General features: G+C 41.8%; 1 protein-coding gene across 3 annotated transcripts in view; it reads right to left on the bottom strand.

Moving 5' to 3' along the window:
• Nucleotides 1-583: 583 nt before the first annotated feature.
• The window catches only part of LOC129822572 (LIM domain kinase 1-like), a 105,221-nt gene continuing 85,845 nt past the window's right edge, over nucleotides 584-19,959 (bottom strand). For all 3 annotated transcript variants that reach the window (XM_055880907.1, XM_055880908.1, XM_055880909.1), the window contains 13 exons: nucleotides 16,485-16,594; nucleotides 15,666-15,857; nucleotides 13,279-13,384; nucleotides 12,819-13,015; nucleotides 10,399-10,588; nucleotides 9,810-9,896; nucleotides 8,649-8,780; nucleotides 8,328-8,387; nucleotides 7,767-7,832; nucleotides 6,745-6,898; nucleotides 6,029-6,084; nucleotides 4,858-5,015; nucleotides 584-4,551 (listed from right to left, as the gene is read on the bottom strand). In XM_055880907.1, coding sequence (XP_055736882.1) covers nucleotides 4,362-4,551; nucleotides 4,858-5,015; nucleotides 6,029-6,084; nucleotides 6,745-6,898; nucleotides 7,767-7,832; nucleotides 8,328-8,387; nucleotides 8,649-8,780; nucleotides 9,810-9,896; nucleotides 10,399-10,588; nucleotides 12,819-13,015; nucleotides 13,279-13,384; nucleotides 15,666-15,857; nucleotides 16,485-16,594 — 1,698 coding nt within the window. In that variant the 3' untranslated portion in view covers nucleotides 584-4,361. The remainder of the gene's footprint in view (nucleotides 4,552-4,857; nucleotides 5,016-6,028; nucleotides 6,085-6,744; nucleotides 6,899-7,766; nucleotides 7,833-8,327; nucleotides 8,388-8,648; nucleotides 8,781-9,809; nucleotides 9,897-10,398; nucleotides 10,589-12,818; nucleotides 13,016-13,278; nucleotides 13,385-15,665; nucleotides 15,858-16,484; nucleotides 16,595-19,959) is intronic.

The following is a 19,959-nucleotide window of genomic DNA, read 5'->3' as shown; positions in this document are numbered from 1 at the left end:
AGGAGGCATGGCCATCTCTACTGTGTAGGAAAATATAAGGAGGCATGGACATCTCTACTGTGTAGGAAAATATAAGGAGGCATGGCCATCTGTACTGTGTAGGAAAATATAAGGAGGCATGGCCATCTCTACTGTGTAGGAAAATATAAGGAGGCATGGCCATCTCTACTGTGTAGGAAAATATAAGGAGGCATGGCCATCTCTACTGTGTAGGAAAATATAAGGAGGCATGGACATCTCTACTGTGTAGGAAAATATAAGGAGGCATGGCCATCTCTACTGTGTAGGAAAATATAACCTTATGGTAGAAGAGAAAAAAGTTTTTTCAGCTATTCAGGTCATTTGAAATGAGTTAATTCTTGAGCGCAAAAGCAAAATGTATTAATTACATTAAGTCATACAGTAGCCTACTTAACTTCAGTGAGAAAATGAAAGTATCGCACTGAGGTGATGTCTGATGTCTGTGTATGCAATGTGCCTCCATTGCATACACAATCTCTCCTCCAGTAGTACTTTTTTGTATAGTAGTCATATCAAATGTAAAGGATATAAATAATTATACAATAAATCACACACTGATCAATTTCATTAAAAGGAGCAACACGTTTATTCCAGCTGTGATGAAATACAGTGGTCCTCTAGGGTTCTCAATGTTCACGTTCAGGATTAAAGTGCAGAAAAGTTCACAGCTTGTGTTGTTTTTGTTTTTTAAATAAAAGGAAAATAAAATGAACCATAATACCTAAGATATCAAAAATGGAGAAATATGGAAAATATAAATATGAAATAGAACAAGAGGAAAATCTCATAATTAAACAAAATATCAGCAAGGATGTTAAATCCATTCATTATCATCAGGTTTGAATTTTACACAAAAAAATCAGTTCAAACAAACGCGTTTCGAGTCGTTGGCAAGGCTAGCTTTAAAACAAAGGCACAGCATATTGTTCAGCGGTAAGGATCCTTTGCAAAGAAGTGCTGCTGACACATTCTCATCCATACATCCATACACATGCTTGACAATGTGGCTTTGACATACATGGTGATACATATTTACAAACATGGCAAAGTCCCATACATACTTCAATTGAATTCCCATACATGCCCATTGATAAACACATTAGCAGAAGTTGTGCATAAGAGAGATATTTGCTGTACTGATTTATACATTGACAGGTAGGTAGAGGACTGCATGCTCATTGGAGGCTTATTGTACTACTGTGATTTTGGTGATTGAATAGGCCCGTAAGTATACCCTTTTCACACAACTGAGCCGATTCCATGACAAGCCAAACAGATGTGCACTACACTGGCCTTGTTTCACATCCACCCATGTTTCTGGAATCGTTTTGGAAAGGAAGATATCTAGCCAGCTCAATACTGTTCGGGTCGGCACAATAATGTGAAAAAGGCACCGTACAAGTGCTCTCTTTTGATGACAGACTAACAGTGGTTTAACCCTTTCTGGACATCACAGTAAGGTGAAACAGTCAAGAAGACAGAACTTAATTCACAAAGGATCGGTCTATAGGCAGCAGACAGACCATGGTTATCTCATCCTCTCTGTAGCAAACTAGAAGAATTTGAACTAACAAGGCTGAATAGTTTGGACAATTAGAAGGTAGGCCTGTGAGGTATCTCTTTTGAACCCCTCAATGTTGCATGTACCATGTTTTTAAAGTTGAGGATATGTCTGAAATGAGAACCAAGTTAGACAAAGACATGTTATGACATTAGAGTTATCTAATAATCAATACCTGTAGGCATCAGAATGGACACCTAACTCTGGTTTGCTACAAAGAAGGAATAATTTCCCAGGACACATTTACAATTTAATTGAAAGGCTCCATCAGTGACTTGCATTCATATTATCAACCGTCATTTTAGTTCTTTATCACAAGTAACCCAAAATTGAAAGTGCAAATCAAAGTACTCAAATCTATACAAAAAGATTTCAGTCATTCTATATAAAAAGTGATGCTGTGTTTTAAATTTCTTTTGTCTTTTTTCCTGTCTCTGTCTGTACACTCTTTCCTGTCTCTGTCTGTACACTCTTTCCTGTCTCTGTCTGTACACTCTTTCCTGTCTCTGTCTGTACACTCTTTCCTGTCTCTGTCTGTACACTCTTTCCTGTCTCTGTCTGTACACTCTTTCCTGTCTCTGTCTGTACACTCTTTCCTGACTCTTTCTTTCTTTCCTTTTTTCCTTTCAATCACAATTTTAGCTTTAAAATGAAAATAATAGCTTGGTTTTACAGCAGAAGTGATCGCAATAGCAAGTACACAATGCAGCTCATCTTCAAGTAGGAAAAGAGGGAATAGAGAAAATGTTTGATGGAAAAAGAACACGCGTGAGAGAATGAGAGTGACAATGTGTTCAAGAGAAAGATTCACATACAGTGAAAGAGATTATTTTCAAGAGAGTGTAGTATGAGATGCATAACGACAGACATACAATATAGATATTATTTACAGCTAGCAGTTTGTGTGTAAACAGAGGGCCTCCCATAGGGAGTTCCATGTAGAAGAGACTTGTATTGTGACTAAGTTTGTCTTCATGTACTGTAGGACTGAGAGAGGCTTGTGGTCAGAGAGACACTATGATGTGACTGTCTGGCTGTCTCCAACTTCCACAACACATCCACCCTGCTATGGATGACTAAAGAGCTCTATAGTAACAACTAACAAATTATCCTCAATTTCTTTTGAGAAAAATAAACGGTAAATGTGGCTTGGCATATAATGCCAAACTACATAACCTTAATTTTGTGACTCTGTGTTGATTCTCTTGTTATGATTGCATTCAATTGAGGCGACACCCACAGAGTAGTTATATCCAAGGTCATAGTCAGGGCACTCTCTGGAGTCTAGACCAGACGGGAGTAAATGGGACACATCTTGTGAGAATGCTTACACTTACAGTGATGGTTGGTAGGAGTGAGCTAGGACCCTAAGGTGCTCTCTTACTTCGCATTAACTTCCTAAAAGCCCCCTACCACTGTCTGTCACCATGGCAACCCGAGGCAGGAAGTCATCATCCCTGTCGAAAGTTATCTGCTCCATATCAGCTACCACTGCCTGACTTTTCTTATTCTCCTTCATTTCAACAGGTAGCCCAATAAAAATATGGCAATGTAGCATACATTATAAGTATACAAAATATGTCTGTACATTTAGAATATTTAAAACATTTACAATGTGATATTATCACCGGCTATATACATTGGGTGGGTTGAGTTTGAATACATAAGATTTCACCTCGACGTGAATGAGAAGGAAAAAGAGAGTAATAAACTCATATGAAATGGAAAAATGTACGAAAGGTATGAAAGAAGTTTACCTCAAAGTCAAGTCAGTGCTGCACAGCGAGAGAAGGAACAGTCATTCATGGACCATGTGTTCTACACTACCAGGGGCATCACTTTCAGAATGCATCCCAAATGGCACCGTATAGTGCACTACTTTGGTAATACACTTTAGGTACTGGTCTTAAGCAGTGCACTATAAAGGGAATAGGATGCCATTTGTGACACACCTTTCACCAGTAGAGGGGGATAGGAGGAGACAACAGACAAGGCTTACTGGACACAGACAGGGCTATTTACAGTCATGCAGTGTTTAAAAAGCTTTTTGTTTATGCTCAAAAGCCTTTGCTCAATTATATTGTACATCTGGATTGTGTATCTCAACTTATGTGTTTCGTATTATCCACATAAAAGGCCCCTTCCTTTAGCATTTCAAAAAGTGGTTTTGAGATCATCAAATTAAATCAAACCAAAGTCACACAGAGGAATACTTTTCAAACACATGATATTGTACAAATACTCTGGAGGAGGGACACCTACCAATGAGGCTGAAGCATCTTTTTTTTTTTTAAGAGACATCTGAAAATGCTTGAACACCATCTCAATAAGATAAAGATGACATGAGTGTTAAGATGGATGATTTCACAGCTGGGATTGACTGATACTGCTAGCTAGCAGTTACCAGCCTGACATTCAGTTAAGGTACAGCAATCATGAGACTGAAGCTATGGTAGTGGTAATGGTAGTCTGAGTGAGTCTCTCTTGGTTGGAGTTGAATGAGTGAGTGCCTTTAGGCAAGGCTGGCTTTTCCCTTCCTCGGTTCCCCCTGAGTCTATACAGCCTATCAACAGCCCACTGTTAGCCTATATGACCTCTGACTGCTGTGGCATGAGGAGGTACGTACAGAGCTCCTGCCTCACCCCTCCCTGGACAATGCAATGCAACTACTCCATTGCCAGAGGCTCTACTACCCTCCTCAATGACCACCATAACCCCCTCTCTCTGCCCACTCTCATGGGCTGAGATCAGCAGCATCCCACTCTGTTCCGGATCCCTTCTACTCCGGAGTCTCGGGGTGTGGGGGCAGGCCGTTCTCGGACCGCATGGCGGTGCAAGCCATGGTGGGGGCGGTGTGGTTTCCCCAGAACGCTTTGTGTAGCGTGTCGAGCTCGGACACCACCGGCAGGCGGATCTCCAGGTGCATCTTCAGGTTCTCCAGCCACCCCTCCAACTTGGTGAAGGCGGGGCTACAGACAGAAGAGCCAATCAGTCATAGGTTAGTGATGTCAACCTAGATCACATAAGTCAGTTACCATGGCAGCAATGGGACAGGAGACTTATAATAAACCAACACTCAACATGTATAGTATTATCAAACAATCAAAGTTAGAATACAGTTCACACTCATAAGTAACTTTATAGACAAATACCTGGAAAAGTGTTCCTGTTTACATAATCCGTGTACAGAAAGTAAATTTAGTAATCTACACCCCAAAAAATCTCACACAGCATGGTGATACATGACTCAGGTCAGTGTCAGACTACACACTCACCGTTTCTCAGCATCCAGGTCACAGCAGAGGGCAGCCATAGGGAAGAAGGCTGGGGGACAGTCTGGAGGACAGAAGTGCTCTAAGAAGCCTGTCACATTCAGCCCAAAGTCATGGGCCCTGGGCAAGTAGTCTGGGTCTGCATTCACTCTACCAATGATCTGGAGGTAGGGAGAGGTAGAGGTAGAGGTAGAGGTAGAGGTAGAGCGAGAGAAAGAAAAAGAGAGCGAGATAGAAAGCGAGGGAGTGAGGGAGAGGTACACAGTAAGGAAAGGGCAAAAGACACTGTTGTATATGCTAGGGCAACAACCTCAGACTAGTTATAACACCAGTTATGAAGCTGGATCATTAGTCATAAACTAATATCAGACATCACGACTGCTCGCCAGATTCTCATTCTATTATAATTTATTTATTTATTTAACCTTTATTTAACTAGGCAAGTCAAGAAGAAATTCTTATTTACAATGACGGCCTAACCCGGCCAAACCCTAACCGGGATGAAGCTGGACCACATGTGCGCCGCCTTATGGGACTCCCAATCATGGCCAGTTGTGATACAGCCTGGAATAGAACCAGGGTCTGTAGTGATGCCTCTAGCAATGACATGCAGTGCCTTACACCACTGCGCCACTCGGGAGGGCCTACAGATGTAAGATCTTAATTCGATCACTCTTTTGTTGCTGAGATTTTTCATGCACTGTAGGAAATTCAATAGAACTTTGTGATTGACATAAATTGACTGGAAACCCACACTAACAGATCGTTATATTAACATTATTTCACTTATAGTATACCAATCATAGAGGGACTGAGGGTATGCCCAATGGGCCCCAAGGGACCACCAAATGGCGTCAGATCAGCTAGCTAGACTACAGGGAGCCCCAGTCCCTATCAGTCACCCACCACTTAAAGAGAATTTCAACCTCTGTAATCCTGCCTCTGTGGAGTCCCTGCCTAATGACATCCATGTGGAGATAGACTCACTGCATCTCTGACAACAGAGTAGTTCAACACAGTGCTGCTAGGACCAACCCTAATGGTTACCATGCTGCTTGGTCTCTCTATTTTAACATAACTCAAAAGTATTTACTGAGGAATATGAATACTTTCGACTATTTTACTTTCTCAGCAGCAGGGATTACGTTCATATTCTGCTGTCACGGGCACTCACCTCACAAAGCATGATCCCGAAGGAAAAGATGTCCACCTTTTCATCATAGCTTTTCCCTGTGAGAGAAGACACTTGTGAGGCTATTGGTTTCAGAGTACTGACATAATGTATTACAGTATGTGGAGTTGAAACAACTGAAGAATTCACATTTTTCTGTTTAAAAGCCATATGGTTGTCATTCGATTTAAATGCAATTCAAGCAATGGCTAAAATAGATCGACCCTGAACCAGTGGTGTAAAGTCCTTGAGTAAAAATACTTTAAAGTAGTACCTAAGTAGGTTTTGGGGTTATGTGTACTTTACTATTTATATTTTTGACAACTTTTACTCTACTACATTCCTAAAGAAAATAAGGTCATCCCTACTGCCTCTGATCTAGCGGACTCACTAAACACACATGCTTCGTTTGTAAATAATGTCTGAGCGTTGGAGTGTGCCTTGGCTATGTGTAAATAAATATAAAAACAAGAAAATGGTGCCATCTGGTTTGCAAAATCATTTGAAATGATTTATACTTTTACTTTTGATACTTAAGTATATTTAAAACCAAATATGTTTGCTCAAGTAGTATTTACTGGGTGACTTTCACTTTTACTTGAGTAGATTTCTATTAAGGTATCTTTACTTTTACTCAAGTATGACAATTGGGTACTTTCTCCATCACTGCCCTGAATACACACACACACGCACACACGCCTACACACACACCAACATACCGTGGATCATCTCCGGGGCCATCCAGTAGGGGTTGCCCACTACAGTGTATCTCTTCCTGCGGTCAGGTTTCTTCTGCAGGAGACTCTTGTCCTGGATCTTGTCTTCCACCATCAGCCGAGCCAGCCCAAAGTCTGCCACCACCACACTGTTATTCTGCAGGGAGACAGAGAGGGGACAAACAGAGCAGACAGAGTTACATCTAGTACAACACAATACTAACAACACCAGCCCAAAGTCTGCCACCACAATACTGTTATTCTGTAGGGAGACAGAGGACACACAGACAGAGTTACATCTACTGCATGACAATACTTAGAATACCAAACACACTGCAAACCTACCTACAAGACTATACATCTTACCACAGACATAAAGACAAATGCCAGTTGGAGAGAGAGAGAAAGATAGAGAGGGCACACTCAACAACATAGAGGAATAAAGAGAGTGAATACTATGACTGTTGACATTGAGAGGTAAAAACACAGACAGACAGGAAGACAGTGTGTCAGTGAGATAACACCTGTCAATACAGAATACCCCAGAGATCCCAGACTAGTCACCTGCTTATTCAGGTTCAATATAACCCTATCAGATCTCCGGGTTAGTGTTTTATCAAATACTATACAGGACATAGGAATCCTCATCCTGGTCTGTTTATCTAATACATTAGGACACAATATCTTTATCCAGTGTTTTCTTCAAAATAGATGTTTACCTTGTCAGTTCATAGAAATTGATATATTTTCTACCTTCTATTTGAACAGGTCTAGGTGAAGAAGTGTACAGTACATGGCATGTCACTAGTCCTGTAAGGCCTCTGATTTAAGAAGGGCGGCTCTACTGTCCAGTACTTTACCCTAACAAAGGTTTCTCTGTTTTCTAACGTCAAGGAATCTCCATTGTCACATCTCTCTCAACGAGACAAACCTGTATGTGATCTAGACATACAGGTGCAAAGTCTTAATCCTCAAAGAAAACACACACCCTTTAGAGAGAACACACCTCACACCTCTGTACTCACCTCTCTGACAAGACAGTTGTATGAGTTCAGGTCACGGTGGATTATGTTCATGGAATGCAGATATGACTGGAAGATGTAGAGAAGAGAGAGGGATGGAAAGAGAGAGAGTGAAAGAAAACAAGAGTTAGGTATTAAGCCTAAACCTCAAACCAGTGCCTAGTGGAACAAATGTGCATTGTTGTTGCTCCTTCTCTCAAACCCTTTTCAGAGTATAGCCTTTGTAAATTCTCTAATCTACAGTCATGTGCTATATTCATCACTGTAAACCCAAATCAAAGGCAACACACTATGACTACCCATGATGCCTTAATCCAGAAGGAATTCAAGATGTCATTTTCATATGGGGAAATTCTTCTACACATGAGCAACACTGCTGTTACACTTCCTCTAGATCTCCACTAGAGGGCAGTGTGAGCATGGTTAGTTTGACTGCACTGTCTCTGTTATTCTATTCACCACCACTGCACTGCAGTTTCTCTGACTGCAGCAGTGAGCCCATTGTGCCCTGGTCCTGAAAAGACCCATTCGAGGCATTCTATTAGGCATGGATCATTCACTCACCATTCCTGCAGCGATGTCTTTAGCAAAGCTCACTCTCTGGTTCCATGGGTAGTTGGTGTCCTGTTAGTAAGACAAAACAAGGATAGAATCAGACTCTGGACGTTTCACAGAACATAAACGCCAGTGATTAAAACTAAAGAGAGGCTCTCTAATCCTAAATCCTCTGATGAATCTGAGACACAATGTACAACACGCAACTATGCACTCATGGGGACACACAGCCACCCAAGCTGTTGCGGTGGCACACCCATACAGAAGTGCATGCAACAAAGTACTACAATCCTACACAGAAAGACACACACACACACACAGCACCGTTACCATTTTCTTGATTATCTCCCTCAGGGTTCCTCCTTTGATGTACTCTGCGATGAAGTTGAGTCTCTTATCTTTGTAGAGGACACCGATGAACTTCAGCACGTTCGGGTGCTCCAGACAACGCATCACCTTCACCTGGAGAGGGAGGAGGGTACACCTTTTAAGTCTTGGAAGTTATTTTTGGTTTAAATGTTAGTTATTGTCCTAGCCCTGACTCCTCATAAAGACCCATCATCTAGGAGCTGGGGGGAGTGGTTGTGTTGTGTGGGTTTAGTAAAGGCAGTATTTAGTTAAATGAACTGGGTGGGTAGGTAGATAATTCGTGAAAGACCTAGACCTCCTTGTCTCCCGCCCTGAGGGTCTCTGTGAGATAGAACTTCCTCCTTCCAGACCTTGATTTTAGTCTAAAACCATTTCTTCCTGGTCTAAAACATACAAGATGTCTCCTCTCCTGTCATTAACTTGACATAATTGTAACAAGAAAGAGGAGTAATACGTGGTTATTACAGCCTCCCAGAGCGAGACAAACTGATTAGCTCCTAAAGCAGGTACACATTACATAAGCTACTGTGAAGTCAAGGAAAGGAGAAAACTCTTTAAAGGCTATGATTTAAAATGGCCACCAAGGCCAAAAAGGCCAACGGTGTTAAAAAGCACCCCTCATAGCCTAATTAGGGTGGTGTACTTTTTACAAGCTGTAGGGGTGTGTATGACGATCATCTAAACATGACATTCAGAGTTTGACAAACTGCATTCTGTGGTAAACCTAGCCCAGGAGGGTTAACAATAGTGGCCAGGGTTGGAAACATGGTAGGTGATCTGTCAGTAAACTAAGCCAAAGCATTGTTATTGATGATACATGTGCTGTAGACACATAGCACAGGATTGTATTGTTCTTAGAAGAAGTGGGAGCTCTTTGGAACAAGCACAAAGTTTGTCATTGACTGTGGTCGTTCAAATCATTGGAGTAAGAGAAAGAGATGGATGGTGTGCCTTCATAAACCGTTAATATATAAGACCAATTTAAAATCTTCTGAAATCATTCTTAAGCAAATTGAATTTAGAATATGAATGTAACTCTTGAATTGATCCCGTTGAACCCTGATGGTGACACATCAACAAAGGCAAAAGAAGTCAAGGGTCAAATAGAGGAATGTCATCCACCTCTTTTAGGAATGTCATCTGTGTCTCGTCATCAAAACGAATCAGCTCCTTCATCACCATCACCTCCCCTGTCTCTCTGTGGGTCACCTGCAGAAACACACACCGCGTGATGTCATCAGCCTGCGCCACAGGGCATGGGGACACTTTCCGTTCAAAGCTAATTTCACCCCAACAGGCAACATCTGGGAATTTGTTAAGAACTGTTAAGGTATAAAAACCCTGGATATATGTTGTCCCCCTCTCAAAGCTCATTTGCTCCCTGCTTGAATGCATCTTCCAAGCAGCAGATGCAGACATATAGGCTCCTGTACATTCTGGTTACATCAGAGGCCATTCTGTAAAACATCTCAATGCTGCCATCCTCTGGAACTTTTGAATACAGAATATATTGCTCCTACGCAGTAATGTTTGACACACATTTAGTAGTGTGAAGTGGGATTTTTAAGGTGTTGGAACTGTCCCCCAAAATGAGGTGCTTTTCCAAGGTCATCTTTAACAAAGAGGACAGTTGAACAGACAATGGCCACGTCCTACCCAAGTCATCAGTCAACAAATCAAAACCAGAGTGTGTAGAGGTTGGTGTGTTTACCTTGATGGCCTGTCCAAAGCAGCCTTTTCCGAGCACCTCTCCATGGATGAGGTCTGAGGGTCGGAAGATCCGGTGCATTCGACTGTTGGAGACAACCCGCAGTGACTCGGAGCGGTTAATGTCCTTCCTCTGAGAGAGAGGGGATGCTGCGTTACTGGAGCACGGAGACTTATCAATACTGTAGCTTCGCCTGGAGAGAGAGGGCCGAGAGGAAGATAGAGAAACAGAGAAAGAGAAAGAGATAAAATAAGAGCGAGGCAGAGAGTGAGAGGCAGAGAGAAGGAAAAAGAGAGAAAGATGGAACAGGTGGAGAAGCAATCATCAGTCAGTCTCACAGTATAACTGACGTGCATCCATATTGTGTTTCACAGTGTTAAATGGTACTGCCAACCCTGTCATAAGGCACCATTCTAGCAGCAATTATTGCTATAGACTAATTAGGAAATGGGAGCGACAGCATGACTGCAGTTACATATGTAATTGCTCATCCATTTCACTGAAGAACTGAAGTTCCTTGAAATTTTCCGGATTGACTGACCTTCAATAACGTAATAATGGACTGTCGTTTCTGTTTGCTTATTTGAGCTGTTCTTACCATAATATGGACTTGGTATTTTACCAAATAGGGCGATCTTCTGTATATAACCCCTACCATGTCACAACACAACTGATTGGCTCAAACGCATTAAGAAGGAAAGAAATTCCACAAATTAAGGTTGAACAAGGCACACCTGTTAATTGAAATGCATTCCAGGTAACTACCTCATGAAGCTGGTTGAGAGAATGCCAATAGTGCGCAAAGCTGTCATCAAGGCAAAGGTGTCTACTTTGAAGAATCTAAAATATATTTTGATTTGTTTAACACTTTTTTGGTTACTACATGATTCCATATGTGTTATTTCATAGTTTTATTTATTTATGATTATTTTTTATTTCACCTTTATTTAACCAGGTAAGTTAGTTGAGAACAAGTTCTCATTTACAACTGCGACCTGGCGACACAAACAACAACAAAGAGTTACACATGGAATAAACAAGAGTACAGTTAAAGTTAATAACACAATAGAAAAAAAAGAAAGTCTATACTGTATACAGTGTGTGCAAATGGCGTGAGGAGGTAAAGCAATAAATAGGCGATAGTGGCAAAGTAATTACAATTTAGAAAATTAACACTGGAGTGATTGATGAGCAAATGGTGATGTGTAAGTAGAAATACTGGTTTGCAAAAGAGCAGAAAAGTAAATAAAAACAATATGGGGATGAGGTAGGTAGATTGTGTGGGCTACTTACAGATGGGCTATGTACAGCTGCAACGATCGGTTAGCTGCTCAGATAGCTGATGTTTAAAGTTAGTGGGGGAAATATAAGTCTCCAGCTTCAGCGATTTTTGCAACTCGTTTCAGTCATTGGCTGCAGAGAACTGGAAGGAAAGGCGACCAAAGGAGGTGCTGGCTTTGGGGATGACCAGTGAGATATACCTGCTGGAGGGCGTGCTACGGGTGGGTGTGGTTATCGTGACCAGTGAGCTGAGATAAGGCGGAGCTTTACCTAGCATAGACTTATAGATGACCTGGAGCCAGTGGGTCTGGCGACGAATATGTAGCAAGGGCCAGCCGACTAGGGCATAGGGGTCGCAGTGGTGGGTGGTATAAGGGGCATTGGTGACAAAACGGATGGCACTGTGATAGACTGCATCCAGTTTGCTGAGTAGAGTATTGGAAGCTATTTTGTAAATGACATCGCCGAAGTCGATGTAGGATAGTCAGTTTTACGAGGGTATGTTTGGTGGCGTGAGTGAAGGAGGCTTTGTTGCGAAATAGGAAGCTGATTCTATATTTAATTTTGGATTGGAGATGTATAATATGAGTCTGGAAGGAGAGTTTACAGTCTAGCCAGCCACCTAGGTATTTGTAGTTGTCCACATATTCTAAGTCAGAACCGTTCAGAGTAGTGATGCTAGTCGGGCGGGTGGGTGCGGGCACCGAACGGTTGAAAAGCATGCATTTGGTTTTACTAGTGTTTAAGAGCAGTTGGAGGCCACGGAAGGAGTGTTGTATGGCATTGAAGCTCGTTTGGAAGTTAGTTAACACCGTGTCCAAAGAAGGGCCAGATGTATACAGAATGGTGTCTTCACTATTATTCTACAATGTAGAAAATAGTAAAAATAAAGAAAAACCCTTGAATGAGTAGGCGTGTCCAAACTTTTGACTGGTACTGTATGTCTAAAATGTGTTGAGTACACGTTGAATGCTTTTATTTATGTATACATCTCATTTAGTTGAAGATTTCATATAAATCTGTATTTTGTTGCGTAATTCTTTCCTTTTCTATTTATACTGTATTTGAGGTTCAAATAAAACACCATGACTACAACAGCCTGTATTTGTGCGCCTGTAAATGTCACAGAGATTAGTCCTTACGTGATCATGCGTGAGCGCAGGTTGTTGATATCTGGGTGTGGGGGCTGAGTGATGGGGAGGATGGGGCTTGGACCGTCAGACAGGGGGGTGGTCAGGGGTCCGCCCACTGTCTCACCCTCTAAACCCCCCTGGTCGTGGGGGTCGTGCTCTATGGTCAGCTGGAGCAGACGACTGGTCTCCTGGATGAGCAGGTCAATCTGGTGGAGCGGAGGAAAAATATGATCAGTGTAGCATTAGCATGTAGCATAACATATAGAATGTAGAATAGCATAACATGTAGCAGAGTGTTGATGTTTCCCCTTAGTGTCTATCAACTCCATACTCTGATGCAGTAGATTAAACAAAAGTAAGGACTTAAACGTGGATCTTGTAACATCAAGACTCAAATTTCATTAACATCTAAAATCAATGTCATTGATGTCTATCAGCAACACAAGTAAAGAGATGTCAGTTAGGTTACCTCATCGAGAGGAACATTCCTGATGGGTGTTCCGTTGATCTCCAGGATCCGGTCTCCGACATGTATGGAGTTCTTCACATCTGGACTGATCAACTCAGAGTCCACCCTGGAGAAGGAATGAGAGAACAGCGATAAGCAGTTGTAAATAGAGTTGAAGTCGGAAGTTTACATACACCTTAGCCAAGTACATTTAACTCAGTTTTTCACAATTCCTGACATTTTATCCAAGTAAAAATTCCCTGTTTTAGGTCAGTTAGAATCCCCACTTTATTTTAAGAATGTGAAATGTCAGAATAATAGTAGTGAGAATGATTTTTTTCAGCTTTTTTTTCTTTCATCACATTTCCAGTGGGTCAGAAGTGTACATTCACTCAATTAGTATTTGGTAGCATTGCCTTTAAATTGTTTAACTTGGGTCAAACGTTTCGGGTAGCCTTCCACAAGCTTCCCACAATAAGTTGGGTAAATTTTCACCCATTCCTCCTGACAGAGCTGGTGTAACTGAGTCAGGTATGTAGGCCTCCTTGCTCGCACACGCTTTTTCAGTTCTGCCCACAAATTTTCTATGGGATTGAGGTCAGGGCTTTGTGATGGCCACTCCAATACCTTGACTTTGTTGTCCTTAAGCCATTTTGTCACAACTTTGGAAGTGTGCTTGGGGTCATTGTCCATTTGGAAGACCCATTTGCGACCAAGCTTTAACTTCCTGACTGATGTCTTGAGATGTTGCTTCAATAGATCCACATAACTTTAATTCCTCATGATGCCATCTATTTTGTGAAGTGCACCAGTCCCTCCTGCAGCAAAGCACCCCCACAACATGATGCTGCCACCCCCGTGCTTCACGGTTGGGATGGTGTTCTTCAACTTGCAAGTCTCCCCCTTTTACCTCCAAACATAATGATGGTCATTATGGCCAAACAGTTCTATTTTGTTTCCATCAGACCAGAGGACATTTCTCCAAAAAGTACGATCTTTGTTCCCATGTGCAGTTGCAAACTGTAGTCTGGCTTTTTAATGGCGGTTTTGGAGCAGTGGCTTCTTCCTTGCTGAGCGGCCTTTCAGGTTATGTCGACATAAGACTCATTTTACTGTGGATATAGATACTTTTGTACCTGTTTCCTCCAGCATCTTCACAAGGTCCTTTGCTGTTGTTCTGGGATTGAGTTGCACTTTTCGCACCAAAGTACATTCATCTCGAGGAGACACAACGTGTCTCCTTCCTGAGCGGTATGATGGCTGCGTGGTCCCATGGTGTTTATACTTGCGTACTATTGTTGTACAGATGAACGTGGTACCTTCAGGCGTTTGGAAATTGTTCCCAAGGATGAATCAGACTTGTGGAGGTCTACAAAAAAAGTTCTGAGGTCTTGGCTGATTTCTTTTGATTTTCCCATTATGTCAAGCAAAGAGGCACTGAGTTTGAAGGTAGGCCTTGAAGGTAGGCCTCCACAGGTACACCTCTAATTGACTCAAATGATGTCAATTAGCTTATCAGAAGCTTCTAAAGCCATGACATCATTTTGTGGAATGTTCCAAGCTATTTAAAAAGGCACAGTCAAATTAGTGTATGTAAACTTCTGACCCACTGGAATTGTGATACCTTAAATTATAAGTGAAATAATCTGTCTGTAAACAATTGTTGGAAAAATTACGTGTCATGCACAAAGTAGATGTCCTAACCGACTTGTCAAAACTATAATTTGTTCACAAGAAATGTGTGGAGTGGTTGAAAAACAAGTTTTAATGACTCCAACCTAAGTGTATGTAAACTTCCGACTTCAACTGTAGATTTAACCTCGATATCCATCTTTCTCCCAGTCCATTAGCCGAGTGATTACATCATAAGTCTAGGAAGTATGACAATGTGAGACTTTAGAAAATCTAGCATGTACAGAATGGTATACTGGTCCACTGGAAAGATAGAAGACAGAACAGCGTACACACTGCTAGATCCTTTCCATCCCTTTTGTTGTACAAGGACATGGGTATAGTATTTAATCTACACTTGATTTAAATAACAATGTCCTCACTTTCCCTCACTTCCATTCTGAGCCTTCCATGCTGAGTCTCTGACTTCCATGTCTCCCATTCAGTCATCTCCCATCCTTCCGTTAGCCTCCCGATCCACCTCCCTCTCCCTCCCTCCCTCCCCCACTCCACCCCCCTTCCCTCCCCCACTCCATCCCCCTTCCCTCCCCCACTCCATCCCCCTTCCCTCCCCCACTCCATCCCTCCCTTGGTGTATTTATTACAATTCTATTCAATAGTTAATTAAACCAGGAAGTCCCACTGAGATAAGGAATACTCTTTTCCATCTCTCTCCCTTTCCCACCATATCTCAACCCACCATCACTCCTACACCCCCACCCTTTCTCTATACTCACTGTGATACCCTGACAGTGCGTTCGGGGCCGTAGCCGTTGGGGCTGACAGGCTGGTTGATGGCGACTGAGATCCCTCTCCGCCCGTCTGTGGAGGCTGGGATGGACACCAGGGTCACCGTGTGGGGAATCCTGGCGCATGGTGAGTCTGGCAGGGACACCGGCGTCACGATGGTCCGGTAGTAACAGAGGCCACTGTCGAGGGAGAAAGGGGAGAGAGAGGCAGGGGGAGGTCAGCATAGATAGAACAGAAAAGTGTATGAATATCCGTAAAGCAATATTAATACGGAGAAATAGGAATGCAAATGTGATTTGTTCTTACACAATGTCATGTACGCATATTACACATTTTATTTTGGACATAAGTGACAATTTACATTTCTGTGTGCATCACCTGATAGAATTAAATAATATTTTAACATCGTGCCAGAATGTCAAGTGGCAGAATAATGATCTAGTCAGCCTCCCATCACACACACACTTCCATTCAGAGCTGACAGCACAATGACTGCTTTGTATTTCAACATCCCTTCCTCCCTCCTCGTGTCAGTGTGTGTGTGTCATACAGTACCCCCTTCCTCACCTCATGTCCGTTGTTTTTCTATCCACCACTACTGTTATTTCCACATTTCTAGTTCTGCTTTAGGCTACAGTGGCCAGGCTGCACAGCAATGGTGTTACTGTAATAACATTATGAACAAATTATAACCTCTCATCTCGATGATAAATAATGCCCTTCCCTTGAGTCTGCTGAATCTCTACACCCTACTATTATGTATGAAGACCATTTTATAAATACATTTTATGATCGTTATAATGTACCAGTATAGTTTGGACCTCTCCACCAGTGCATAGGTGTCTCCGTCTCCAATGAAGGCTCTGCAGTTCAGACAGGTGAAGCATTCTGGATGGTACTTCTGTTCCCCTGCGACCTGGAGGACACACACAGAGGGAGAGTTAGGTTGGATTCTTAGGTAGGGTTAAGAGTCAGCTAAATAACACAACCTTTATTTCAGCAGGTTGGTCAATTGCGATCCAAATTATTCTCTTGCAATGACCACCTGACCAAGACGGAAAAGCAAGGCAAAGAGAAATCTACAAAACACAACGGAAGGTCAAACAAAGCAAAGAGAATATACTACAAGTCAACTACAAGTTCACTACTTGTTCAGGTCAGTAAATGCATCACATCACAAAACCAGCAATAAACAGAGCAACAAACTAGGGCAGATGCAGGTTAACCAGTGCAAGTAGGGCTAGATTGCTGTGGTTGATATCATCGTTATTAGCTTCCGGTTAGTTTCTATCTAGCGCTATCCAATCACTGGCAGAAGCATAGAGCTGATAATTGAATAACGGCCAAAAACAGCACAACCAACGACCAGATTAATGTAACAGCCAGAGTTAAATTACCGACCACTACCAGATTTGTAAACGAACAGATACCACATTCACACATGCTCCTTATAGATGCTTAACGTAGTAACCAGGCAAATTGGTCTAAAATGGTCCCACTTGAGAAAGCTTTTGGCACAGGGTTTACTGGTAATCGATTGAAAGATGTCAGATTCCCACTAGAGGCTGATTTACACATGGAATGCTAATCTATACATAAAATCCCCCCAGGTAAAATTACCTTAAATGCAAATTACCAACATCGCTGGTTGGACAGGTCTAGCAGGGCTTTATTTAAACAAGAAACTGGTGACCTCATAGCTCCTCAGAGACAGAGGTTGAAGACCTCTCTCTCGCTCTGCTCTGATCAGAGGCACTCAAGAACTGCAATGATCTTCAATTCAAATTCCACTGGGGGGGGAGTTTTTAGTTTTCTGGGATGAACAAAGAATAGTAATCTATGATATATGAGGGGGAAAAAAAGAAGAACAATTCAAGGGGGGGATTTTTCAGACACTATTAAGGAAACTTTAAAATAATACTGCTCTTATGAGTTTGGAAAATACCCCCCTGCTGAGCCCTTCGAGGCTTCCACTGCTGCAAGCCTCATAAAAATGTACATGTGGCACTAGCAATTCCCTTTAAGAGTGGCACAGTGGTCGACAAAATAGATAAAACAGAAAAAACGAAATTCCTGGTATCAATAAAATCTACAGCCCTGTGTCTACCCTGCCCCCCAGGGAGCGTTCCCATGGAAACCAGAGAGCGAGAGAGAGAGAGAGAGAGAGAGAGAGAGAGAGAGAGAGAGAGAGAGAAATGGGAGAGAGAGAAATGGGAGAAATAGGTTGACTCCCTGACCTAATTGTGTACCTTCTGAATCCTGGTTGTTCATGTTAACAGAGCAGATGGACTCAGATAGTGAATGAGAAGAGAGAAGGTAATGACTGTGTAATTGGCTTCCATTAGCTCTGGAGCAGCTGGAACACAGAATGAGTTGGTAAAGAGAAGCAGCCTCAGGGGCTTGGTGAGTCACAGTCACTGTATTTTGCAGTAGAGTAGGGAGGGTAAAACATGGGCTGTAAACAATGATAAGTGTCTGAGTTCTTTATGTCAGTTATGATCACAGTGTGTGTAAACACCACATCACAGGCACTCAGAGGGAAGGAGATGAAATTATAACGAAGTACAATGAATGATGAAAGATAGGGGTCAAAATGTCTTCTAGTTGATAATGAATAAGCATACGCTGTAATGTCAACCATGCTATCCTTGTGTTAAGGTATGATATAGAGTAAAGTAAAATAGTAGAATATGCATGTGTTTGTGTGTGTGTGCGTCTGCACAGAACATTGGCCAGCTTTACCTAGCGTTGATTTTTCAGTAACATTTCTAGTGGTGATTCAGGTGTTGAATTAACTCTGTAAGTGAACCCCAGTGTTGGTGTTAACCAGTGTTAAACCAAAAGCACGGCCAACATTAGCATATTTCCCAGCATGCTCTATTGCAGGTAGATTTTTTTGAATTGCTTGTTTCAATATCTATGTTTTTGCATGGATATTGATTGATTGATTGATCATATGCTACTCAAATATAAATAACATACATTTTTCTAAACTAATCCAATCTATTGCCAAGTGTAGGTCCAAGAGGCTCCTAAATAGCTTCTACCCCCAAGCCATAAGACTAACAGCTAATAAAATGGCTACCCAGACTATTTGCATTGCCGGTGCATCGGTGCGCCCTGCTTATTAATTATTTGCTATTCTTATCTCTTACTTTGTTTTTTAGGTATTTTCTTAAAACTGCATTGTTGGTTAAGGGCTTGTAAGTATTCGGCGCATGTGACAAATAACATTTTATTTGACTTGATTTTTGAAATGGTTGTTCCAGTTTAGATAGTTTAGGTAGTCTCATATCTTAATCTTCCCAACCCGGCAGTCATTCTGAATACAGGTTACGGCATTCATGTTGGATATTCCCACTCGGGTTGGATTCCAATAGGAATTACAGAATTAGTCACATCATAATGTGACTTGCAGGCCTGAAAACCATGAGTTTCAGGCCACTGTATAGGGTAAAAATAGGCCCTCAAAATAAGGCCTTATTAAATACTTGTTGTATTTAGTTAAATAATACTTTTTTTCTGACAATATATTCACTTAGGATCTCACTTAGTGGAGGCCACTGAACTGAAAATGTATGAATGCAATAACCATGTCTTTGTCATGAACAAATACACTAAGCGGTGTGTTAATTTAACACTGCAAAGTGTGTGCCTGTATAGACACTGGACCAGTGACACATTTAACACTATCAGTGTTGATTTAACACTGTAGAATTGTGTGTGTGTGTGTAGCAGGCAGTGGCCAGTCTCAGGTGTGAGCCCCCGCGTGGAGGAGAGGAAGAACATCTGGACGTAGAGGAATAGACAGTGTGACGCCTGCCACTTGGACACTGTGGCTGCTGCCATTTGTCGACCCCCGACACTTCTTTCCTACACACAAACACATCTCTCCAACCACATCTGACAACTGACAGCTGCTACTGCCGCACACACACAAAAAAACAGAGCAGAAAGAGAGAGAGAGAAAAAGAGAGAGAAAGAAAAGATAGAGACGCTAACAATAGCCCTGTACGTCTCTTATGGGTGGAATGTTCTATTATCTTTCTGTCACTGCTAATTTAATTCATTTACAATTACTCAGAACGAAACTATGTGGCATGACCTGATCTGGAAATTCCAAGAAACCTGCCCAAAACGTTAGTTAAAAATCTTCCATTTACAAATGAGCGGGGATAACTTACAGCACATACTGTAACTACCCACAGCTGGTCCCCATAACTCATCTCTCTTCTTCCTCTTTCTACACTGTAAACCAATTTAGTGCAAATAAATAGCAAA

Source organism: Salvelinus fontinalis, chromosome 24 (assembly GCF_029448725.1).
Source record: "Salvelinus fontinalis isolate EN_2023a chromosome 24, ASM2944872v1, whole genome shotgun sequence".
NCBI classification, from domain to species: Eukaryota; Metazoa; Chordata; class Actinopteri; order Salmoniformes; family Salmonidae; genus Salvelinus; species Salvelinus fontinalis.
This window is presented reverse-complemented; position numbering and strand designations above follow the sequence as displayed.